The 24442-nt window shown below is 35.9% G+C and overlaps 1 protein-coding gene across 1 annotated transcript in view; it reads left to right on the forward strand.

Moving 5' to 3' along the window:
* LOC149064481 (abscission/NoCut checkpoint regulator) overlaps positions 1-24442 on the forward strand; it is a 27460-nt gene continuing 3018 nt past the window's right edge. The window contains exons 1-11 of the mRNA XM_089254711.1: positions 1-112; positions 3465-3521; positions 10788-10915; positions 12756-12800; positions 13255-13382; positions 14134-14222; positions 14839-14997; positions 15522-15714; positions 17805-17869; positions 18578-18667; positions 23612-23712. Coding sequence (XP_089110837.1) covers positions 3474-3521; positions 10788-10915; positions 12756-12800; positions 13255-13382; positions 14134-14222; positions 14839-14997; positions 15522-15714; positions 17805-17869; positions 18578-18667; positions 23612-23712 — 1046 coding nt within the window. The 5' untranslated portion in view covers positions 1-112; positions 3465-3473. The remainder of the gene's footprint in view (positions 113-3464; positions 3522-10787; positions 10916-12755; positions 12801-13254; positions 13383-14133; positions 14223-14838; positions 14998-15521; positions 15715-17804; positions 17870-18577; positions 18668-23611; positions 23713-24442) is intronic.

Genomic DNA, 24442 nt, shown 5'->3' on the forward strand with positions numbered 1-24442 from the left:
ATAGAAGACAAGTTCTGGCCGTCCATATCTGTGACCAAAACAATTAAATCAGTCATTGACTAAGTGATAATAATATTCGTTAATCAATATTATCCAGAAGTAATATATATTAGTGAGTATAAAAATAAAGAAAAAATTTCTACATTTTATGCAAATTACATCGAAAATTCTGTTAAAAAGAAAATAAATCCGGGGTAGTTAAACGAAACTGCCGATGACAACAGCTAGTATCAGAGCAGTTAATTCCGCGTTTTTCAACAGAAATTCCGCGGACTTTGTCTCCAGATAGATATTGATATGGGGTTTCCGCGAGAAATGGTGCTAATCAACACCAGCAAATAGTGCTGGTGATGCTTTAGAGGGGGCTTGAACCTTGAGTATGGGGGGGGGGGAAGAAAGAGGTTTAGAAACAACTATAGTATAATCGCTTTTGGCGATGTGTTACCAATTTTTTTCTTTGGTGCGAAAAACTTTCCACTAATCCAAACAGGTTCTGGTCCGAATTAGTTTAAATTAGGTGGACTCTACTGTACAGTTGGCCCCGTAGTTGCAGTTTCCCCTCCTTTTTATTGGATTTTTTTTTTTTGATAACACACGCTAATCATCATTCATGCGTTTTGTTTACAAAATTCTAGTTGTGCATGTTCTTGATAATTCATTTTTGGATGACTCGCTAATGCCATTACTGTCATCACTAGAGCCGTGGCAGCTCTTACTAGAGAAACAGTCACCTCGGGTTGGATTAACCTTCAGCCACAATGTGCGTTCCTGGGCACAATCAGTTCTACAGAGCCAACTAAAGAAATTATAAAAGACAATGTCACGTTAGCGAAACTGGTGAGTACAGAAGGGTTCAATGATGTGAATGTAGAAGAAGCCAAACAGCTAATTAATAGCAATTCAGAGACATTGACCGAGGAGAAATTAATGCAGCTGATTGCTCATGAAACAAGCAGTACCAGATGAAGATCAAAATAAAGAAGACAAGTTCACCATGAGTAACATAGTGGAAGAGCTTCACAATTTCAAGTCGGCAATGGAATATTTTCATGACATGGATCCCTCCATGTTACATTCTTCCACGTAGAAAAATTGGTAGAAGAAGCCTTGTCAACATATTCCAACATACTTGATATTAAGAAGAGAAGAAACGGCAAACACAGAGATCACAATGTTCTTTCAGGAAACATCGCCAACAATCACTGCACCCTCTTTTACATTCTTTTCTACCCTCTGTGTCACCCTGCTCTTCAATAAACAAGATATATGGGGAAAAACTATAGTTTTTGATATTCGCAGGTTTCTCCTATAGTTTCGGCCACCCCTGCGAATACGGGGGGTGGAGGTGACTACTATGGTTATTACAATGGAAAATGATGATAAAAAATAAGGAATTAAATTAATAACAAAGAAAACAACATTCTTAGACCAGGATATAACATCCTGGACCAGATACGGGATTGTCCCTCCCAATTATTATAAATAGATATTTTCTGGGATATAAATAAAAATCGGGACTCTTGTAAATAATGGTCAGTGCAAAATAGTGATATAAATGGAATATACTGCTTGACAAGGAATATTTCCGAGGAAAGAAAGTCCATGGTAATATGATTTTGGTAACATGCTACCAACAGACAAAAAAATGAGATGAAAGAAAAAAGGCTTTAGCTGATTTAAGCGCTGTGCTATTATTTCTTTTGATGCCTATCAGTGGCGTCACCTGTTGTGACACCTATCAGTGATTTCACCTAAAAAACGGATGATAAAAAATGACCAACAGTTTATTGAAAGGAAATGGCAACCTATAAGCCAGAGGCAACAGTTGAGTGAAAAAAAAGTGAAAACAGAAGAAAGCAGTGAATCAAAAAAAAAAGCACCAACAGACTAGAAAAGAAATTGCCAAAAAGAAAATTTGCTAAAGAAAAAAGGAATTGTACCAGGGCTGGACAAATCACAAAAAAATCTAGGTGCCCGAAAAATTTTTACCCAAAGAAAAAGGTACAAAATAATGTTTCTTTTGACTTTTTCATGTCAGAAATGCAGCTATAAATTACAAACTCATAACATTTTGCGATGTTCTCAGCATGCAATTTAGTAACTACATGAAGGAAATTTTAGGTGCCAATATATACCAATTTTTTTTTAGTCACCATGACGACCTTGCACCAGGGATTTGGCCAGCCCTGGATATAACAATGGTGGTTCCGCCATGGATATGTTGGTAAAAGAAGTTGATCAGATAATCATCTCAAACAGACGACACACCATAAAGGATATCAGCAAGAAGGCAGGAATGGGGTTTTGGTTCCGTTCGCGTTATCGTTACAGAAAAAATTCACTACATGAATGCTTTTGCCAGTCCTACATACATGTCAAAGACACTGCATGTTTATATTCACCTTTATAGATTGTTTTTGCCTACGTTAAAGACTCATAAGCTACAGAATGGGATGCCAATGCTTTTAAAGGGGGAAAAAAAATCATATAGGCTTCTGTGTTTTTTTTGGGTATAGCTATCAATTGGTTATTTGTTATCAGAAACCCAGAGTCCCAATCAGATCGCATCAAGTGGTGTGCACTATATATGTTATTGCCAAAGCCGGCCATTGCGCGAAGTGGCCAGCCCAGTTGACCCGGCCAATGTCTGAAATTCAGGCTTTTGCCAGTTTTTAGCTGGCCCTATATGTTGATCCCTATAGATCCTTACATATCTATCACTAAGATATCAATATTCAGATTCCTTCGATCGTTTGGGTTGCCATAGCTAACTATAACAATTATGGTTAGCAGTGGCTAATTATAAATGGCCATTGTTATCACACAAAAATACGTCAACGTTATGATGACCCTGAATCATAGCGATGGATAGGGATCAATATATAGGAGCAAAAAAGGACCTTCCTAGCCAAGGAAAGCCCAAATTTTAGACATTCGCTGGGTCAACTGGACTGGCCACTTCACGAAGTGCCCAACTTCAGGTTTTGGCACAGTAATATATATAAAAATAGTATTTCTATTATATTTTAAATTTGTGATTTGACACTAAACCATCAAAGGCCTTAAGCTCAGTGCCATCTTAACTCATGGGCCCACCCAGGGACTCGCAGGAGGGGAGGGCCTCACAAAAATGAGAAGCGGTTGAAATTTTCAAAAATTTTTGGGGACCCTTGATGCTTTTAAAACGACCCTGCCTAGGCTCAATCCACATTTGGTACAGTGGTTAGAACATGAGACACACACAAAGCAAAGGCTCCATTGCCAATAGGTAATTTCAGCCATTGCCTTGAAATTCGACACTGTAATGCCCTCTGAAAAAAGTTTTACAAGATGTCCTTGTTCTCTCATCTGAATTTGTCCTTGTTTCTCAGTCGCGTGATTTAGCCACCCTATATGAAATGATGTTTGATCTTCCGATGTGAATTTTGAGGTTGCTCATGTTTTAAAATATCTATTTATTACAGAGCTGAATCATGTCATGCAGTGGATGTGGTAATAATTATGGAATATTTAGAAAAGAGGTAAATATGTGAAGTTTCCTTTTTCCAATGAGTGAAATAATGGTTACTATGTGTGGTTTTGGTATCAAATCCACTTATTATGGTCAATGCACCAGTAGCGGGCCACTTAAGAACATTTAATTCATTGTATTTAAAACTTAAAGTAACATTCATGTGACAATTATTTTTTAATATAATCTTAACTCTTTTTTATTTTTATTTTTTTTTATCCGTCATTGATTGGTAATTTCAGTTCAAAATTTTGTAAAAAAAAATAAAAATGTACACAGTCTGTGCACCAGTAGTGAGCCACTCAAAAATTGAATGATAAAAATTTATACGTTACCTTTATTATTATTTTCAACTTTTAAAAAAGGACAGTATTAAGGGGGAAAAATAATGTAAGTTTAATAGGGATATCGGTAATGACACTTTCTATTAGAAACTCTATTTAGTTCGCACTCTTGTACCAGTACTTTTTTGTAATCGAAAAATAAGCGAGATGGTGAACTTTTTTACTTTAGCTGTGGTTATGATGCATTAATATCTGAAAATGTTTTGTCGAAGACATTTTCTACTCAAACGAAACTTTTATTATTTTTTATTGATCTCAAACTTGAACAGATGTTATTAATTTTTTCCGTTCTATTTCTTGAACCATACATAAATGCAATTTTAAGTGTTTTTTTTAAGGTTAATGACCTAAAAGTGACACAAAATTACTGAAGATTCTTCCATTTTTCTTTTGGCTCTCTATTTTCACTCTTGATTTTGTCTGTTTCAAAAACTTTAGTGTCTTTTTTATTATTTTTCTAAAATACTGAAACATTTGAGAAGTCGCCACTGTAGATATAATGTTTTTTTTCTTCTTTTTTTTGTCCTACAAATGCCTTCATATCTGGCCAGAAAAGAGCACATTTTTTTTACATAGTAATATATGTTACATGCCCAACAACAGAATTTAGATTGCTTACAAAAGACACCATCTCTATCATAATTGATGATTGCTATGAGGCCATGTGGTCCACTATTGAAACAATTCAAAAATTTTTGACCCTAAAATAGGCCACCCCTAAAACTTTATGTACCATCAATTTCATGTCTTTTAATTAACTGCAGTGGATAAAATATTCAGAATGTGTTGGCATGAAATAATGATGCTTTAAAACCAAGCTGAGAAGAGTAGAAGTGGCACATTACCTGGCCACAGTAGAGGGCTCACTAGACCAACCAAGCTGAGAGGGGAGATGTGGCCCAGCACTTGGTATAGCCACTGTGGCAAGAAGGGCTCACCCAAGCCACCAAGAAGAGAAGAGTAGATGTGGTCCAAGTTCTCGCCTGGCCACGGCAAACAACAAAGGTCTCACTAGAGCTACAAAGCCATAGACAGATTTTGAACATTGTGAATTTTTTCTAGTTGTAACATTTGTAACTTTTTAAATTTGTATCTACTTTTTTTAATGATTTTCATTCTTGTGCATCATGTATTTATATATATGTGCAATAAAGCTCAGACACTGCCCAGCTCCTCATCTGGGCAATAGCTAAAATTGGCAATTGTAGATAGAGCCTGGGCAATGCGCAGTATGAAATGATACTTTAAAACAAAATGAAACCGTACTGTAGAGGGGGGAAAATATTTAACACAAACATATATCTTAAGACAAGTGCTAAGAATCAGTTGGAGCAACACTTCTTTTTCAACCCACTTTTCTTAAAATTCATCTAGCTTCGATACAAACTGTAAACTAAAACAATGTGGTTTGCTGTATAGTATAAAAGAGTTAAACTATTCAGATTTTTTTCTTATAATTAATCTTTGATCTTGAAATCTGTTGTTTTTTTTTTCAACTTTTAAAATAAATGGCCTTCTAGTGGTGCACTTACCTTAGTTTTGATACTAATATCATAAATTTACTATTGATATACAGGGTCTTTAAAACTAAAGTTCCACTTTGAAATGGCCATAAAAGGAAAACTACTGGAAAAATGTTATCAAACTTGGTAATAGTTTATAGGTCATGAGATTAAATTTTCAGAAAAAAATAATTCAATTTTTTACTATCAGGTGAGAAAATGGTGCTTTTTAATTGCAGTCATATTTTTCCTATGGTCCAAATAACGTATATGCCAAGTTTCAATAAAATAACTCCACCACAACTGGCGCTACACAGGTCAAAGTAGTGTTAGTATAATTCAACTGGCACTACTCAGCTTAGTTATACTGACACTGCTAGCGCCTGTTGTGGTAGACGTATTTTATTGAAACTTGGCATATACATTATTTGGACCATGGGAAAGATATATCTGTAGTTAAAACGTGCCACTTTCTCACCTGGTAGTCGAAAATTGAACTTTTTTGCGGAAAATTGACTCCTATGACCTATTACCAAGTTTGAAAACATTTTGTCCAGTAGTTTTCCTTTTTTGGCCATTTCAAAGTTTAACTTTAATTATTAAGACCCTGTATGTCAGGACTAGACAAATCACTAAAAAATCTAGGGGCAAAAAAAAAAATTTTACCCGAAGAAAAAGGTCCAAAAGAATGCTTGTTTGACTTTTTCAGTTGACTTTTACCCCCGTTCATGTTGGCAGATATGCTGCTATAAATTCCAATCATTTTTTTGCTACCTCAGCCTGCAATTTAGTAACCACACAAAGAAAATTTTTGTGGTGCCAATTCACCATTAACTGCCAAATTTTTTTTTTTTTTTTTTTAATTTTTGGCCGGATAAATTATACATATGCACAAAAAGTTGTAAATGTAAAGCACGTTGTAACAGGCAAGCTGTTAACAAGGATGTACAGCAATACTTTTATTCACGAGACACGTGAGATTTAAGTTGTATCGAGAGACGAAGACATTCTCGAAGAGTTCGATTTTAACCTTCATCACGAAGGGTTGCGTGTTTCGCATGTTAATGCAAAAATAAAGGAATGCTTCATGTTCGTCACTTCCTATACACCTCACCAATCGTCACATTGGCGCCCAACGTTTAAAATAGACGCGTGAGTGTTTTTAGCTAAGCGGACATCCTAATTAGGTAGCAAGTGAGTGAAAATGTCTTACTTAGCGAAATATCAAAAAGACAAACTCCGTCGCCTTGCCAAAGAGATGGGCGAACCTACCGAACCCGAGATGAAAGTGATAGAGCTGAAGAAGCTGATTACGTCCAGTAAAGAATACGATGAGGTCTTCGCAAAAGGAGTGCTACAGACCCTCGTAGAAGAGAGAATTCGACAAGAAGAAGCAGAAGAAAGAATTCGACGAGAAGAAACAGAGGAGAGGATTCGACGGGAAGATGCCGAAGAGAGGAACCGGCGAGCAGAAATGCAGTTCAAACTCGAGAGACTGAGGATAGAAGCGGAGAAGTGCCAAGCTTCCGTTCGACCGGCTGTGACAAATCTGGACTTTCAAGTGTCGGTTCCGTGTTTTGAATCATCAGATGACATTTCATTGTTCCTGGTCCTGTTCGAACGACACATGGCATTACACCAGATTCCGGAAGAATTGTGGATTACGTATCTCATCAATAGCTTACCGAAGGAGGTGGCTAGGATCTGTGCCAGGGAGCCTGACGAGAAGTTCAAGGACTATCGATATGTCAAGGAACTGCTGTTAAAGCGATTTAAGCTACATGCGGACAGATTTCGACAGCTTTTTGTAGAGCATCGGAAGAACTCGGAGAGTTCATGGCATGATTTTTATTTTGAGTTGAAAACGTATCTTGAAGGGTGGTTAACAGAAGTTAAGGTCACAACATTCGAGGACTTGATTAATCTAGTCATAGCTGATCAGATGAAGAAGAAGTGCCCTCCACAAGTGAAAGAACATTTCATCGATGTGTGGGCCATGTTGATCTCCCCATCGGAACTAGCGGAGAAACTCGACGCGTATGAAGATGCCAGGAGTACTTTCCCAAAGAAATTCAACCAGCAGTACAATGTCGAGGGTCGTCGAAAGCAAACACCGAGGAAATATCCATGGACATCATCAAAACCAGTGATTTGTGCAGATGAACAGACACTTCCCATGATCAGCCTGGATGAACAGCGACCTCTAAGCTGCTATGGATGTGGATATCCGGGGGTAATTAGAGCGCAGTGTCCGACCTGTAATCCCGAAATGACAGCGACAACCGCTCAGTTTGGTCAGTTGGAACTGAATGTATGCTCTTCTGTAACAAAACCCGTAGCATTGTTAAAAATTCATGTAAATGGCAAAGTGGGAACTGCCTGTGCCGACAGCGGTGCTACGCACTGTATCGCAAGTGATACTCTGCATCGTATTTTGAAAGAGCAAAACGCCAAATTCCATCGGGAAACTATCGAGATGCGTCTTGCAAACGGACAGTAATCAACGGTGAATGTGTGGACCACAACGGTATTGGTCAACATCCAATGGAAGCGACTAAGGACGAAATTTATAGTTCTTCCTGGAATCGTCGGTAACAGAACTCTTTTGGGAATCAACTTTCTAGAGAAAGCTGGTATCGTGTTGGATCTCAAGCGAAGGCAATGGTTCTTCGGGGAAAATACTCGGAAGCGATTCCACTTTGTGAACGAGTCTACGATTAAAACTGTTCAACATATAGTAGAGCATGTTAACTTGAATTCTTGCCAACTACGACAAGTTGAAGGACAGCAAAGGAAACAAGTGCTGAACAGGTCGTGGAAAAAGAATGAAATTTTTTTCAGTCCAGGGGGAGGAGACACTCCCGAAGGCGAAGTTCACCATGGTGATATGGCATCGGAACCTCAGCGGTGCGATCGGTCTAGACGTCTCAGGAACCAAACAGGTCGCGTCCGTGACTATCCACGTCATGTTTCTGGCTATCCACGTCATGTTTCTGGCTATCCACGTCCTGCTGTCCATAGCGAAATCCACCGATCCGCAAGAAGCTTTCATCACCAATCGGTGCAAAGGCAACCACTAGTTACTCCGACAGGCAGGCAAGTACTAGACTTACGTTTCCGCAGGAACGAACGAGTCAAACTTTCCGGTGCCAGGCGACGCAGTCCAGGATCACCAGGATATTATCACATACTGCATCGTTGTAAAATGCCAAGCCAAACAATAATGTCTAGCAATAGCTTCCATGAGTCAAGGACCCAAACAAGTATAAGCAGTGCTAGAGAAGGGAACGATAAATGCAGGGGGAGCGGCATTAAATATTCTGATCAAAACCCTAACGCGCGTCGATCAGAAGGTCGCAGCCATGCCCAAAGAAGTCGTGAAAACAGGTTGACTCCCATGCAAAGCCTTACAAGAGTTTCTGTGAAGCAGAAGGTGGAACAAAAACGGGATGAACGCAAAGGTTATGTTGACAACGGTTCCAAACAGAGTTCTCGAAGGAAGAACTGGTCGACAAAGTTCACGCCACAACGAGATGGACCGTACCCTGTGCTAGCCCAGAGATCGCCTACGAGGTACATAGTCGCTGATCCGGCCAAATCGGGTGTCTCTGTCAGCGTATATCGTACTTCTGCTCTCACACTATGTACGAAACCGGATGCTGTATCCGTAGTGCCATCACGAAAGAAGGGACGATCACTCAAAGTTGGAACTAACAAGAACACTGAACAACCTCCCACAACGCCTATTGCTGGTTCCTTGCCGGGACGTCCGCGAAACCAGAGGGGGAGTATGTAACAGGCAAGCTGTTAACAAGGATGTACAGCAATACTTTTATTCACGAGACATGTGAGATTTAAGTTGTATCGAGAGACGAAGACATTCTCGAAGAGTTAGATTTTAACCTTCATCACGAAGGGTTGTGTGTTTCGCATGTTAATGCAAAAATAAAGGAATGCTTCATGTTCGTCGCTTCGTATACACCTCACCAATCGTCACAACGTAAAATTCCAAAATCGCCAAATAGGGATCGGGGCAGCTAATGGGTTAATACCAATTTTTTAGTCGTCATGGTGACCTGGTGCCTAGGATTTGTCCAGCTCTAATACAAACTACTATTTTCTGAAAATACAGTACATACGTTATGATCTTTTCGTCCAGTAATCTTTCGTTTTCAGGCCTTTTCCCTTTGTGTGTGGAAGAGAAAAATGAGTTATTGAGAATGTGGCTGAGTGTTTAAATTTTGGGTCACAGAAATCAGATGGCCTTAGGCAAATGACCCACCTATCCATGTGGAAATTGACCCTTACTGCGTTCATGCACAGAAGTTTAAATTATTTGAATAGGTTTTTTCAACTGCTTTCCAGTAATCTGGTGATTTCAATGATCCGGCATAAGACTGATGCTAATATGTGCCACATTAGTGAAAATATTTAGTTGCTGCCCATGATAACAACCATGCATTACTGCGACTTCAGACCTTTTCGTAATAACAACCTGTGAAGATGGTTCAATCTAATACAATATATCAACTCAGCTCTGCCCCCACCCCCTTTTTTGCAAAAAAATTAACAATGCGTTTGAATTTGATCATTGATATTGGAAAGTTCTCTGTAATCAGTTTGTAATGGCAATAGACATGATGGGACGTTCGTGTAGGACAGGCCCCCTTCATTTCTTGAAGTTGGGGTTCCTTGGAATCTGGATTGAGGAGAACAGGCATGAAAGATTTCGGCCACAACATGTCGTCCAATAGGCATTCACATAATGAATCACTTTTTTTTTCAGATAACGCAGAGGTGCCACTCGAAGAAAACATTGGGGGGAGGCTGAAAGTTTCCTGTCATTCCATATATATATGGGACACAAGCCTGTTCGCAGGAAGGAGAGAGATGTGTTACATTGTATATTCATCAATTATTTGGGGGGTTCAGCCCTCTCAAAATATATTGGAGGAGGGGCTCCAATAGTCTCAGTCCCCAGGTTCCAGTGCCTATGTGATGAGGAAAGAATATACAGACAAGTTCGCTCTCTTGTTAACATTCATTGAGCATGGCTATCTAAAATGAGTGCAATGTCATGCCCTTGGACCTTAAATTGTATATGTGTAATTTTCATGACCATAAAAAACCCCTTTGTTTATTCATAATCATTGGTGTAGGGGTAGAAGTACCAGAAATTTTTTTTTTCTCAGAGTAGGAATATATTTTTGTTTCTAATTATGGCCCTAGTCTCCTAATTATTCTTGCCCCAGGCCTCCCATTTAGTAAAAGATTTATTTTAGTAAGGTAAAGAGATTATGTATTTGAATTGAATCAAGAACTTTTTTCTTTTTAATTTGTTAATTTTTTTAACTCCTAGTTTTATGTCAAACTTTTTTTCCCTTTGTTAAAAATGATTTGGTATTAATATTAGTAATTGTGTTTATGTAGATTGGCTGTGAAATGTGTGGCTTTTCCTTCTGTTCAAAATGTTGCAATAAACGTACGTTCAAGAAAGATGATACAGGTCTAGAGACATCTTTATCAGTTTGCAACAAGTGTTACAATGGATCGGGAAGGTATTTCAATAAAGTTTATAGCCATTTTGATAACTTATTAATTACAATTAATTTTTTAATCTATAGTTGGATACTGTTGTACCTCATCTCAGTAGGATATACAGATTATTATCGAATGCACGTCCCTACAGATATACAGGTTGTCTATAATTAAAATTTCTTTGCTATGAGGCATCTGTAGCCACAACTATTTATCAGAGAGCTCTTATTTCGAAACTTCTTAACCCCTTAACTGCCACAGGCATATTTATGTGTCTTTACAGCCTGTGAGCGAAAAATGGTGACACTAAGGATAGTGTAAGATTTTGTCGACAATTAAGCGGTTAATGAAGGGATTGCCCAAAGAATTTTTGAAGACAGAAAATCTCTGTAAAGTTTTAAGAGTGAAATCATGGTTTTTACTGTGTTTCACCAGAAAAATTATGTTTCTGTAAATTTAACATCATGTTCATTGGTGAAGAATTGAGAATGGATATGGTTCTGGAAAGATATTTAGTTATTCTGTCCAAACTATAGTAGGTTGTGGTTCATGAAAATGAGCATTGTAATTGTCAATTATCATTGGCATAAAGAAATGTCCTCTAGTGGTGAATGGTAGAACCAATCTTTTGTTATTTCAATTTCTTTTTTCATCTCCAAAAGATTGCTACTGGAGGGAGTCCCACACCGAGGAGTTAGCACAGTGAGTATAAAAAAGGCGAAATGTTGAGCACTGCTTTTGGTATTTGCAATGAATTGTAGGTTCTGGTCTAATTTTCCCTCATGACTAAAATGATCAAATGTGATCCCCTTTCCCATCTCCTTCATTATCTAAGTTTCATATTTATCTGATGAATACTCATAACTGTGAACAGTTTGAACGGGGAAGTTCAATTAAAGATACCTTGTACAGGGTGGACATAATTAAACAAACTACTTAAAGCTATTTTTAACTTAATAACTGGAATGGTGTGAAATTTCATATGGGGACTAATAAGAATACAGGGAGGAGGGTTCCTCAAAAAATTTTAGTTTTTAAATTTGCTGAATGGGGGGGGGGGGGGGGCATGTAGCATAAATTACCAACACCCCCCCCCCCCCCACTTAAAATTTAACTTTGGAGGAAGCATAGGTTATAGCAGTGGTAGTCTGTCTCTCTGCTTGAAAGGGCGGAGGGGGAATATCTGCCTGATAAAGTCCCACTTTCCTTTTTTGTGTGAGACATGAAAAAAAAATTATTCCGAATCGGCTATGGTGGGCCTCAGTCCAAGTAGCCCCTCGAGCCATGAATGCGAGCCGATCTACCTTTTAAAAAGTCTCGCCACAGAGAACAACATTGGTACAAATATTCAATCATAAAACATCATATTGCTTACATTTAAAAAAGTAGATGGAAGCACTATAACAAGCTTTACACAAAAACAAACTTCACATTACGTTCACAACACATACATTCTAACATGTACTAGTTTGTTACAAGTTCCACGGAGAAATATGGATGAGATGCATGTGGGGTTTAGTAGTAGTAGTCGTCGTCTAAGTAGCCGGCTGAATTTAATTTTTTTGGAGTTTTCCAACTACAATGCATAAGTTCATGCTGGTTCCTTATTTGGAACGTTCTTTCTTAGAGAGCAATCAGGCTAATGACATTCAAATTCTTGCATTAATACATACAAACAATAACTTCCTGCTCTGCCACCTTCAAGTTTGGAAGATAGATAGTAGCACTATTTGAATAAATAGCTCAGATATAAAACTGTTCATGTATATTTACTTATTTTTGTCTTGCACGAGTGTAAAATCATGCTTCATTTGTTAGTATTCTGTATCAATTGAAGAGTTAATTTTTTTCCCCTCCTAGTGAAAAAAAGCCACATAGCTATAGTCCTCCATTGGCTCATAAAAAGTGAGTATAAAATTATATTTGCATGGAAAGATATGATTAGCATTGCAAAAAACTTATATAGTGTAAAACTTCAATTTACAAGCATAATTTGTACTGTCAACCTGCTTGTAATCTATGTTGTTCTATCAATCCAGTTGTTTGATTAAACTTCCCCATAAGAAATAATGGCAACCGAAATGATTTGTTTTCGCAACTGTCTCTGTCACACCAGCCACAATGCTTTTCAAAGATAAAGTACAGGTTAATTTATTTTACTTTATATTTTGTATTGAAGGTACATGGATTTTTCAGAATGGTATGCAAGCTGGAATTTATAATAATACTAGTTGTCACTTGTTTATCAAAATTTATTGAAAATTTTTGCTTGCCTTGCAAAATACTTGTAAACCAAGAAAGATACTATTAAGTAATATAAAGTAATTATTCATGTTAATCTCCCCTTATTATCCAACAGGAGAATGGCAACATTGGGTAGCCGTTCCCAAAGTTTAGCTGCAGATTCTACATGTTCTCACTGGGATGATGAGAAAGACAAAGAAATCGCAAAACGCTTACAAAAGCTTAAAAGAGAAATCAAAAAAGGTTTGTTTTATAATTAAGATTTCATAGTAGTGTCTAGTGAAATATATGCCAAAAATCAGAACAAATGTAGCCCCCACAGTTGGTTAACATATATTCCATAAATTAAACAGTGAAATGTGTGATAATTTCTTGAATTGGTGTTGATTCATAATTACTTTTTTCCTTGCGGTGCAGTTGGCACTCCTTTTTTACATACTTGAACAATTAGTTCGTAAATGATGTTCAAAGAAATTAAATATTGCTTGAGACCAGAAGACTAGTTTATAAAAAATTTTTGTTCGTAAAAATCGAGCTGCAACTCAGAATCAAGATTCACTTTCCTGAAACACGCTGAACCAAGGACCAATATGATAAGCAATACAACCTTTCAGCATGACATAGATTAATTAAAAAGCTTAATTTCAGGTTTTTAAGCAATCTGTGTCAAGTTGCAGGTTGTATCGCTTATCACATTGATCCAGTGTGCACTCTGCCTTACAGTCATCTCTTCTCCCCCATTCACTAAATATAAATTGAAATTAAATTTTTCATGATGTCCTGCAAGATAAAAGCTGGAATTTATTTCACCATGTATGGCTAAGTAGCTAAGAGATTAAATCTGCTTGCAGTTTTATACATTAAAGGTTTTTGTTAATTTTCTGTTGAGAAAATAGTTGAAATAGTGTGTTACTTTTTTCTAAAGAAATCATAATGTTGTGATCGTATTAATTTTTTTTTTAGATGTTTAACAATTACTTTTTTTTTTCCTTAGGATCAACTCCAAGTCAATGTGAACTTGAAAATAGATTAGCCAAATTAAAAGGAATGGATCCTGCCCGTTATACAGCTCCACCAATAACAGTGAGAAAAATGCATGCTTTAATTAAGATAAGATAAATAGCATTATCACAAAGATCTTAGAACTAGATAAGCTTGTGCTGTCATGTTCATGCAAATTATGTTCAAGTTTGGCTAAAAACATTCCTTTTCCATCTGATATGGATGTAACAAAGCTCATGTATGACAAGTGTTTGTACCACCACTGCAACTTTTTCATAAGTGGGTCAGAATACACATTTTAAGTGATACCTTGGCTAACAAAAATAATTTGTTTCAGAATCACATTCGTTAGCCAAAACTGGGCTCAAAATCTCTCTGAAAAAGAGGTATATTTAGACAATTCCAAGGGGGGGGGAATAAATTATTCTTTTCTTGAGTAACAGTCATTAGATTCATTTTGATTAGCTTGAAAATTTAGCTCACTACACGGCTGTTTTATATTAGCACATACATCCATGTCAACTAAAATGTTTGTTAGCCAAGGAGAAAAACATTAAAAAAAACAAAAATCTTCATTAGCCGAAATATTTGTAAGTGGAGGCATTCGTTAGCTGAGGTATCACTGTATATGAATATGTTATGCATGTAACAATTGTTGGCTGATTTCTAGAGCTGGGCTGCATCCATCCTTTTTCAGGTTTACAGAGCACAGGATAGGCGTTCTTCCACTGAACAAGCTACTGATCTTGTCAAACAGATGGAAGAAGAAATCCAGATTGACATGAGAAGACAAAAAGAATGGAACGATGATGTTGCAGCTAGACTAAGCAGATTAAAAGGATATCCAGGGGCAATGGTAATTTATCCATGAATTAGCCATCATGAAAATAATATTTTTAATATTATATTTAATATAAATATTTTACGTATAATTTTGTGCTTTCATCATTACAAATTGAATGAAATAATGATTCAAGTTTTGTTTTTATCTCGAAAAGTATCAAATAATTAAAAAGAAAAAATAACTTCCAAAATTTACATATTGATGGCACCTAGTTCGAAATGTCCTGTTGTGAACTCCAAATTCCCTGTTTTGAGATGTCTACATTTTAAACACTTAAAGATTCACTTTGTATGGAACTCAATAGCAGTCGGCTCAGAATTAATTGCAATAGGGAGCGTGTAAATAGAATTGGGAGTTCGGTGTCAGAGATATGTAGAAGCACTTTCTGCCATTCTCATGGTATACATTACTCAAAAATTCAACTTTTTGAGTTGACGTTTTGAACTAGGCCATTGATACGATTATACAATTATAAGATAATAAGTGATCACTGTGTAAAAGAGTTCTTCATCCTCAATTACATACTTCTATTTTAGAACAAAGAACCAGTTGCACAGGCTACATTGCATGAGGCGCAAAGTTCAGAGGATCCAATGGATGTAGAAGATGAAAGCAAGATTTTCGAACAACAGTCCGAAGTGTTAATGAGGGAAGCTGCTGAAGATATAAAAAGCTTAAAAAACCATGAGGCATACAGAAAATTATTTCAGAGTACTAAAGCAAAAGATGGTAGTTAACTAACTTCATATTTTGCAACTACAAATAATTTAACTGATTTGCTTAAATAATGAATATACTCACCTGTATATTTCTTTGTATTTCTGTTTCAGTTTATCTAATCAATATTGATTACTTTGTTTCATAATTTCACAAAATGAAATTTTTGTGTATTTTTTAACAACTGTTTACCCATTTCGTATGGTCAATAATTTTTAATATTTTTTGATGTGTAATCTGTGAGAAATATTTCCAGTTGTATGTAAACTTCATTTGAAATTAAAATTTAAAAAAATTTCTTTTCAGCAGTAATCAGGCTGCTAATTTTTTCCAATATCACATTAAATTTCAAACATATTTTATATTTATCTGACATTAACAGAGTGCTGTGATTATTTTTAAAGATTTTTAAGAAATAAGTAGTGAAATATTTTTTATGAATCAATTATTAGTAATACGTAAGTTTTCTACTTCTTTTGGAAATATCATCTCATTGTGAATGATTTTGTACAAAATCTTAAGCATAATATTTGGAGTTGAGACCTAAAACAAAAACCACCATCTTCACTGTACCTAAACTAATTTAAAATTTCTCTTAATTCCAGGTTGTTTTTATTATTATTTGCTTTAGCAAATTAATTTTTAGGTGTATAACAAATATGTATAGGTATCTCTCACTTAACACAATTTTGCTATTATACAATTTTCAAAAGTTGATTTTAGGAATTCCAACTTGTAAAATTCGGATTGGAGTTTAATCCTCTGGAAATGGGCTTGCGAATTGAAGATATAATGTAGTTAAATCATTTGACAAAGAAATACATTGGATTTGATGATGCAGCTAAGACAAATGTGAGAGAAATTTTTAGATTCAACCCACCAGATCTCACTGATAAACAACATTTGGTAACACATTGACAATGCCATGAGAAATTTAATCGAAAAAAAAATGGTTCAGTGAAACTAGAATTTTTATATTTGTAAGAAATATGAAGAATTTTCTGGTTTTGCTACTAAGATTTTTATAAGGAAACAAAAAATGCTGCTTGTCAGCCGAATCTGTATTGCTTCATTAAGAAGAGGTATCAGCTGGACAAATCCCAGTTGCCAGGTCGCCATAGTGACTAAAAAATTGGTATTAGAGCCTGAAATTTTCTCTGTGTAGTTACTAACTTGTAGGCTGAGAGCAGCACAAAATGTATGGAATTTATAGCAGCATATCTGCCAACATGAAGAAGGATCATTATGCTCTGCAAAAGTAAAAAAAACCATTATTTTAGACCTTTTTTTTGAGTAAAAATTTTTTTTGCGATTTGTTCAGTCCTGGCTTATTATCACCCATCTGCACTCACTAGAATCAATCAGAAGTAGTGACGACAGAGAAGTAAAAAGAATCAATTTAATTCATTCATATTGCCTGAATTTATAGGATTTATTCATAAGTTTGAATACCTTAATTCATTAAAAAAAAGTTCCTTTGCTTTTGGGTTCAGTTTTTTTTAATTCCTTCTAAAAAAAACATACCTCCTATCTTTCCAGTGTTAAATTCAACTCGCTTTACACGATTTCATTTTACGCAACTATTTTGCAGAACCAATTAATCGAGTAAATCAAGGGATTCTTGTATCATTATACAACCTTTATTTAAACTTTAGCTTTGAATAGATTTTTTTTTTTACAATCTTGCATAAGGAAATGTTTCTCTAGCAATATGATCTTAACAAATTGTGGACAGAAATTGGGAGATAGGCTTTTTCATTCCTCAAGCACAGAAAACAGATGAAAGCAGTGGGTATAGTTTACCCGTGCCTTATAACCTAACGGCAGTATAACCAGAGATATCATGTTTGGTTTTTGTCCAAAATATATTGGAAGAAAAATTTTTTATGTCTCTCTGAAAATGATGCATATTTTAAGAATTGCACTTACGGTTTATATTTAGAATTTTACATCAAGCATAACATTGCTTTTGAAGTGTAAGAATTCAATTCATTTTCTCTCCCTGAAATTAGTACATTAAGCTTATCTGATCTATTAAAGTATCTTATGGTTTATCTATTAAAGTATCTCAGTATGATTTATATTGTTGTTATTATTCATAGTTAAACAAGCTACTGGAGATGAATCAGATGAGGATGAGGAAGAAGCCAACGATGTGCTAGCAAAGGTGCTATGTTTTATTCATGATGTTTCAACTTCTTTTTTTAATGATTTTTCCATTAGCTAACTATGCAATTCAGATGGCTGGTTAGATTATGAGATGAATATTAAGAGGTGGTATTTTAAAGCCTGAAATATACTGAGAAATTGAATTTTCTGGATGTTATGCTGAAACTAATATTTGGAAAGAAAAGTGATTTGTCTCCTCTGGGAATTGAACCCGGGTCCCCTTGCATACCGGGCACAATTTCTCAGTGTATGAAATGAATAGTTACACTATGAGAAGCTGCACTATGTAATAAAAAAATGTATTCACATGAAAATAAATTATTTTGTTTTGAAAGGCTTGACATCTATTGGATTCGATTTTGGGTTTAATGGCACAAGGACCAATAAAGTCAAAATGCGCTGCTTGACATCTATAAAAATGATTAAATTTTTCATTAATGATAAATTATTTTCATTGCCGTGATTTGTTTTGCTGTATTATTTTTTTAATCGTTATTTATACCACATTAAAAAATTATTGTATATATTGTTAATTTTTTTACTGTCAATTAATATAGTTTAGAAATTTCAAAACCATTTCATGATCATACTATATATTTTTTACATTGTATAAGATCCAGTTAAACTTATAATAGAACTGAGAACACAGATTTAAAAAATGAAGTAAAGAATGTTGTATAAATCTCCCCCCCCCCTTTATTTTCAGTTACTTGATGTGAATTTGGAAGATCCGGATAGCTTGAACGGAGTTCAGATGAAATCTCCAGATAGTGAATGTGACAAAACAGAAACATTTGTAAGTCTTTGAGAATTAGCAACAGATTATTGATTAATTGCGTACAAATTGGAAATACTATGCAACACAAATTTTAATAGCTAAAAACTATGTAATTTCTGCTTAGCATATATCATAATCCAGGGGTGATCAATTTGCTACATGTGTACCACTAAAGAATTGTTTCCCAAAGTGGGCAATATCGCCCCCTGGTGGGCTATGGAGTGGTCTGGGGGCGATAAAAGCTTCTGGTTCAACATAGGAGCCTATGAGTTTGCATGAGTTGGGGAGCGATGACGGGTGCAAGAGCTGCGCCGAAACGGTTCTCTTGCTACACGGTGCACAAGAGTGCTGAATCCCTGCGCATTTGCGCCAATTTCGGTTTGTGGTAAAAGTCCATTTGCAAGTGTAGCCATGTTTTTTTCAATTCCAACAGTAGGCGCGGATCCAGAGGTGTGCGATCGCCCCTCCCAAGAGCCGAATAATATGAGAAAAATTGGCCTGGCCGTAAAATACAGGACAATTGAACTAACCTACACAAAATAGATCGCTCCTCCTGGGCACAGTAGCCCAGGTCGATAAGATACTAGCCTAAATTACCAAAGGATATTTAGAGGTGTCGTGAGTTCGATAACCGGTTTTCGTTCTTGTCAGAAAATTTTCCTGACACGTGACTTGACCGCAGCAAAAAATTGCTACCGCAGGGAGTCCCGCATTGAGGGGTAAGCACGCTAACCTCTCGATGAGTATAAAAAACAAGACTGCCGTTCGGAATCGCCAATACATTGTAGGTCCCGGTCTAATTAGCCCTCGTGCAGAAAATGACCGTGGTGTGACAAAAAGGATCAAATGATGATCGCCCCTCCCGACACATTGCCCTGTGCATCCGCGCTTGTCCGACAGTCGGCGCTGATCAGATTATGAAAATGAGTGCTACCGAAAATCTCCTTGCAGTGTACACATCATCTACTGGGTTCACCTTCCTGCGTGTGTAAAAGGTGCGTTTTTTCACACTATGTTTGTACCTTCACACTATGGTTTCGGCTCTTGTAAGCAACGTTCCCTCTAATCTGTTATTTTATTCTACTGCCTCCGAACTTTTTTGTCCGTTTTCGCGGTATGAAAAAAATAATGCATCGTCATGTGGAAAATCACATTGCTGACTCTCTTCTCTTGGAACTGTTTCTACAGCAGCTTCTGCCAAATCAGGGTTGGCAAGTTTTTGACACATGGCAGTTTTTGACGGTTTAAACTGGCACGTCAAAAACCTCAAATATTGCTTTTCAATATAAAAATTCCCATTGGAAATGCACATTTTAATTGCATGTAATGTTTAAAGTGACTATGTTATACAAAGAATAAATATTTAAAATATGATTCTAAAATAATTTTCTACTCTCTACAGAATTATTTTGGACAAAAATATATATGGTTTTTTTTCTTATAAAATATACAATTTGAATAAAGCATAGCATAAACACTGAAGGAAAAACTATGAAATGATTTGACATTCTCTGATTCAAGAGGATTCTTGTCCTTCCAAAATTTCTTCAACTGCTTATATATGCATGCATTGATATAAACCATCTGCTGTACTCTTTGTACAATAGATAAGTGCTTAAAAAAGTTTATTACATCATATATGTAATGTTGATTTCTGTTATTATTAAATTATCTGGGTAATCACTGAGATACTCTTATTGTGTATAACATTGAAATATATCTAGCGATCAAAATACTAAATTGTAGAACTAAAATATAATTTAATTTGGCAATGAAGCTTAAGAAACTCCTGTAACTTACCTCATTCAAACTTAGTTATTCTTACTTTTTCACTATGATATGGTATATTTACTACTATTTATAATGCAATGGTTTTCCAATTGAAGCTGTATTTAATTTTAAATGTGCAAAACAAATGCTTTGCGTATCAAGTCCCGTCGGCTTTGCTTTGGTTGAAAATACTCTTAAAAACTGTGAATTTATATACTCTCAGCTCTAAGAAATTTTTAGATGAAAAAAAAAAAAAAAAAAAAGAGTTAATTAGTGTATTAACAGATTCTGTGTGAGAATTTTTACATGAAATAAAATTTTGGGCAGATCAAGAAAATTTAAAATATCAAAACAGATTCTCAGTAATTATAATTCCAAATGTAAAACCCTTTAATCTACATAATAGTAAGTGTTTTTTTATTTAGCATATCTATCAGGTTAAAAAACTATTTGACAACATTGACAATAAGTTTTTACTGTTTTAATACTGATTTATAGTTTCTGAAGTCTAAAACCTAACTCTGTGATGCCTACATATTTTGATGTATCATACATATCTCTCTCTCTGTGATGTATCATACATATTTTGAATAAGCAGCTCTATTCTGCTTAGCAAATTGAACACAGGTAATCAGTAGCTTAGATAAAATGAACCACAAAACTATATTTTATATGTTCTAGACTTTTATGTTGAAAAATTCAGAATTGCAAATTATAATTAATATTTTGTTTTAATTATTGTAATAAATTAATGTTTAAAAATAAAACATTGTAATATACAAAAAGTAAGTTTTTCATCATGTTATATACCTATTGCGTTCAAAACATTATCAAAAAGCATTCATTCAGGTTTTTGATGGTTTTTGACAGTTTAAACCTGTTTTTGATGCTTGTCATGTCTCATGTCAAAAACCCAACCCTGTGCCAAATGTTACTTTAATTCTAGTTGCCATACAACCACTCACACCACAGAAAGCAGCTGAAGTCGCGGGTCGCATCCTGGAGTCTACGCCAATCAAAATCAAAGAGGTTACGAAGCCATCGATCCCTCGAGCTAGTGCCATCCTTGAATTCCCAAATGATAGAGGAAATACAACAACTGCAGCAAGAAGTTGCTGTTTTGAGGCGAGCCAGGAGCCGTTCTCATGATCAAAACCAGTCCTTTTTCTGACAGAAAAGTCCCGCAAGTGTTTCTGACATATGTTGGTATCATTGCAAGCTCCGTTCCAACGTGAGGAAGTGTATGAAGCTAGTGCCATCCTTGAATTCCCAAATGATGGAGGAAATGCAACAACTGCAGCAAGAAGTTGCTGTTTTGAGGCGAGCCAGGAGTCATTCTCATGATCAAAACCAGTCCTTTTTCTGACAGAAAAGTCCCGCAAGTATTTCTGACATATGTTGGTATCATTGCAAGCTCCGTTCCAACGTGAGGAAGTGTATGAAGCCATGCTCCTACCAGGGAAACGACATTGGCCAGGGTAGTTCTCTTCGCCTATTCATTTGTGATCTTAAAACAAACATTTGCTTTCTCGTTGATACTAGTAGTGACTGTTCTCTAGTACCGGCAACAAAAAATAATTACAAATTATCAGCGATTCAAAATCTCCAAGCTGTAAACGGCACCAGAATTAAAGTGTAAAGCCGGAAATTACTCACCTCAAATGTAGGCCTTAGGAAACCGTTTTTCATTTGTGATGTGTCATGTGCGATCATTGGAGCTGACTTTCTTCATTATTTCAACTTATTACCCGATCTTAGGAGTAGAAAATTAGTTGATTTAAATGCCAAATTGGACGTTTTGGGACATTTAAATAGCGTGGATCTTCACTCTGTTAAAGTGGTGTCGGAAGATAGCATATATCACAAATTACTACTCAAATTTCCTGATATCACAAAACCACCACGTTCCCGATCAGCCCATTAAGCACAATATCATGCATTAAATAGAAACTTTTGGTGCACTAGTTTCTGCTAAAGCTCGCAGGCTGGATCCATCTAAAATGAAACTAGCCCCAAATCAGCTTTTCAAGAAATGCTAAATCTCTGCCACATTCAACCTTCTAAGAGCAGTTTTTCTTCTACTCTACACATGGTCCTGAAGAAAAAATTTTTGGATTGGCGACCAGTGGGAGATTATAGAGCCCTAAACGCTCCTACCATCAAGGACAAATACAGCATCCCGAACATTTAAGACTTCACTGCGGAACTTTTCAGGAAAAATATTTTTCCAATTTTTCCCGACCACATACACAAAACTGCCATCACAACACCGTTTGGTCTCTTCAAGTATACACGAATGGCTTTTGGTCTGTGCAATGTGGTATCTATTTTCCAAATTTTTATCGATGAAGTGTTGCGAGATCTTCCATTCATGTATGCTTTTGTTGATGATATTCTCGTTGCATTGTCATCACCTGAGGAGCACCATCTTCTGAGAGCACTTTTTCAGAGACTCAATGACTATGGTCTCTCGCTGAAGCCTTCCAAATGTGTTTGAACTTTCCACAGTTGACTTTCTTGGCGTACAGGTTTCGCAGACTGGCATCGAGCCTCTTCCAGATCAGGTCGAAGCCTGATGTTTGAGTACCAGGTTTAAAACAATTGCGCCTGAGTGGCACAGTGGTAAGATGCTCGTGGCATGGCTCGAGGCACATGGGTTCAAATCTGGACAAGAACATCAGAAACACGTTCTTTGCCTACCAAGCCTGGGGCAACCACCAATAGATGGCGCCTTCATTTTCCACCCAACTCCACTGGTTGGAAATTGTCGTATGACGATATATGACCAGGGTTGGTATGCGGTAAAGTAGATCTAAAACAGACATGGATCACATTGAGCACGTATGAGACATGTGAAAAAGGGGCTTTTCACATCATTGTACAACATGACCCTGTTTCGGTTTTTCCACCAAAAAATTTATGAAACTTCAATTTATGATTTTGTAAGATGCAAATACTCAATATTTTAGCAATTAGAATGTTCTTTTAAAAAAACGAATTTTTCATTGAAAAGCTGCATATCCCCCTAATTGTTTTGAAATGTATATTTCTTCTGTTACATATAGTGAGCTAATTTCATTTTGGTTACTATCTGCATTCTTCATTTATAAACATTGTAAATGTCTGATGACATCGATTGACATAATCACACGCAAACAAGATATAATAACAAATTTTGATGATTTTTTGCAGGAAGAAAATGAAGAGTTTCCCTGGTGTGTTATATGCTCAGAAGATGCTAAAATTCGATGCTTTGGCTGTGATTCAGATCTTTACTGCTTGAAGTGCTTCAGGTATTTCTCCCTTAGTAAAAAAACTGTTAATATCAGTTTGGCGTATTTTTTAATTCATTAGACCAATGATTCATATACTTTTGTCACAATGCCATGGGTTGCCATGACTAAATTATAACGTGGTCATTTCCTATATTATGTAGAAATTGTTTATAAAATTTCAATCACAAATGTTCCTCACTTAATGCAATCTCTTCTTATGTGTTTTTTCTATAACACAACTTTGAAAAGTTAACTTTAAAAAATCGCAAACTCTGGAATTCGTACTGGAGTTTGATTTTAATGAATTTAAAATGAAAATCTGTAGGATTTGAGGATGTAGATGAAACGTTCAAATTTTACTCATCAGAGAGCTTACTATCAAATGGAAGTAAAGAGCTTACCTTCTCAAAATGGAAAACAAAATAATTAAATTTTAGAAGCATTGTCGTTAAGCCCATCTGACAGCTTTGAATGGAAATGGGTAGTTTCTTAAAGACATTGACAATGCCATCAGAATTGTAATGGAAGAAAATGATCCTTCTAAAGCCAGAATTGTTAGAATTGTAGAATTGCTACATGACATATATTTGTTAGGGATATTCAGAATTTGTTGTCATTTCAAAAGATTTTATGGACAAAGAATGTTATCCGTCAGCTGTTAGCTCAAATGTTTCTTCAAAAATATCTGTAAAACATAAGAATACCTAGGAATAGGTGGAGAAGAAAACTAATATGAAAATTTTTAGTA

This window comes from Pholcus phalangioides, unplaced genomic scaffold (genome assembly GCF_987345545.1).
Source record: "Pholcus phalangioides strain wild (caught in Gottingen) unplaced genomic scaffold, Ppha-v1.0 ptg000042l_1, whole genome shotgun sequence".
Taxonomy (NCBI): Eukaryota; Metazoa; Arthropoda; class Arachnida; order Araneae; family Pholcidae; genus Pholcus; species Pholcus phalangioides.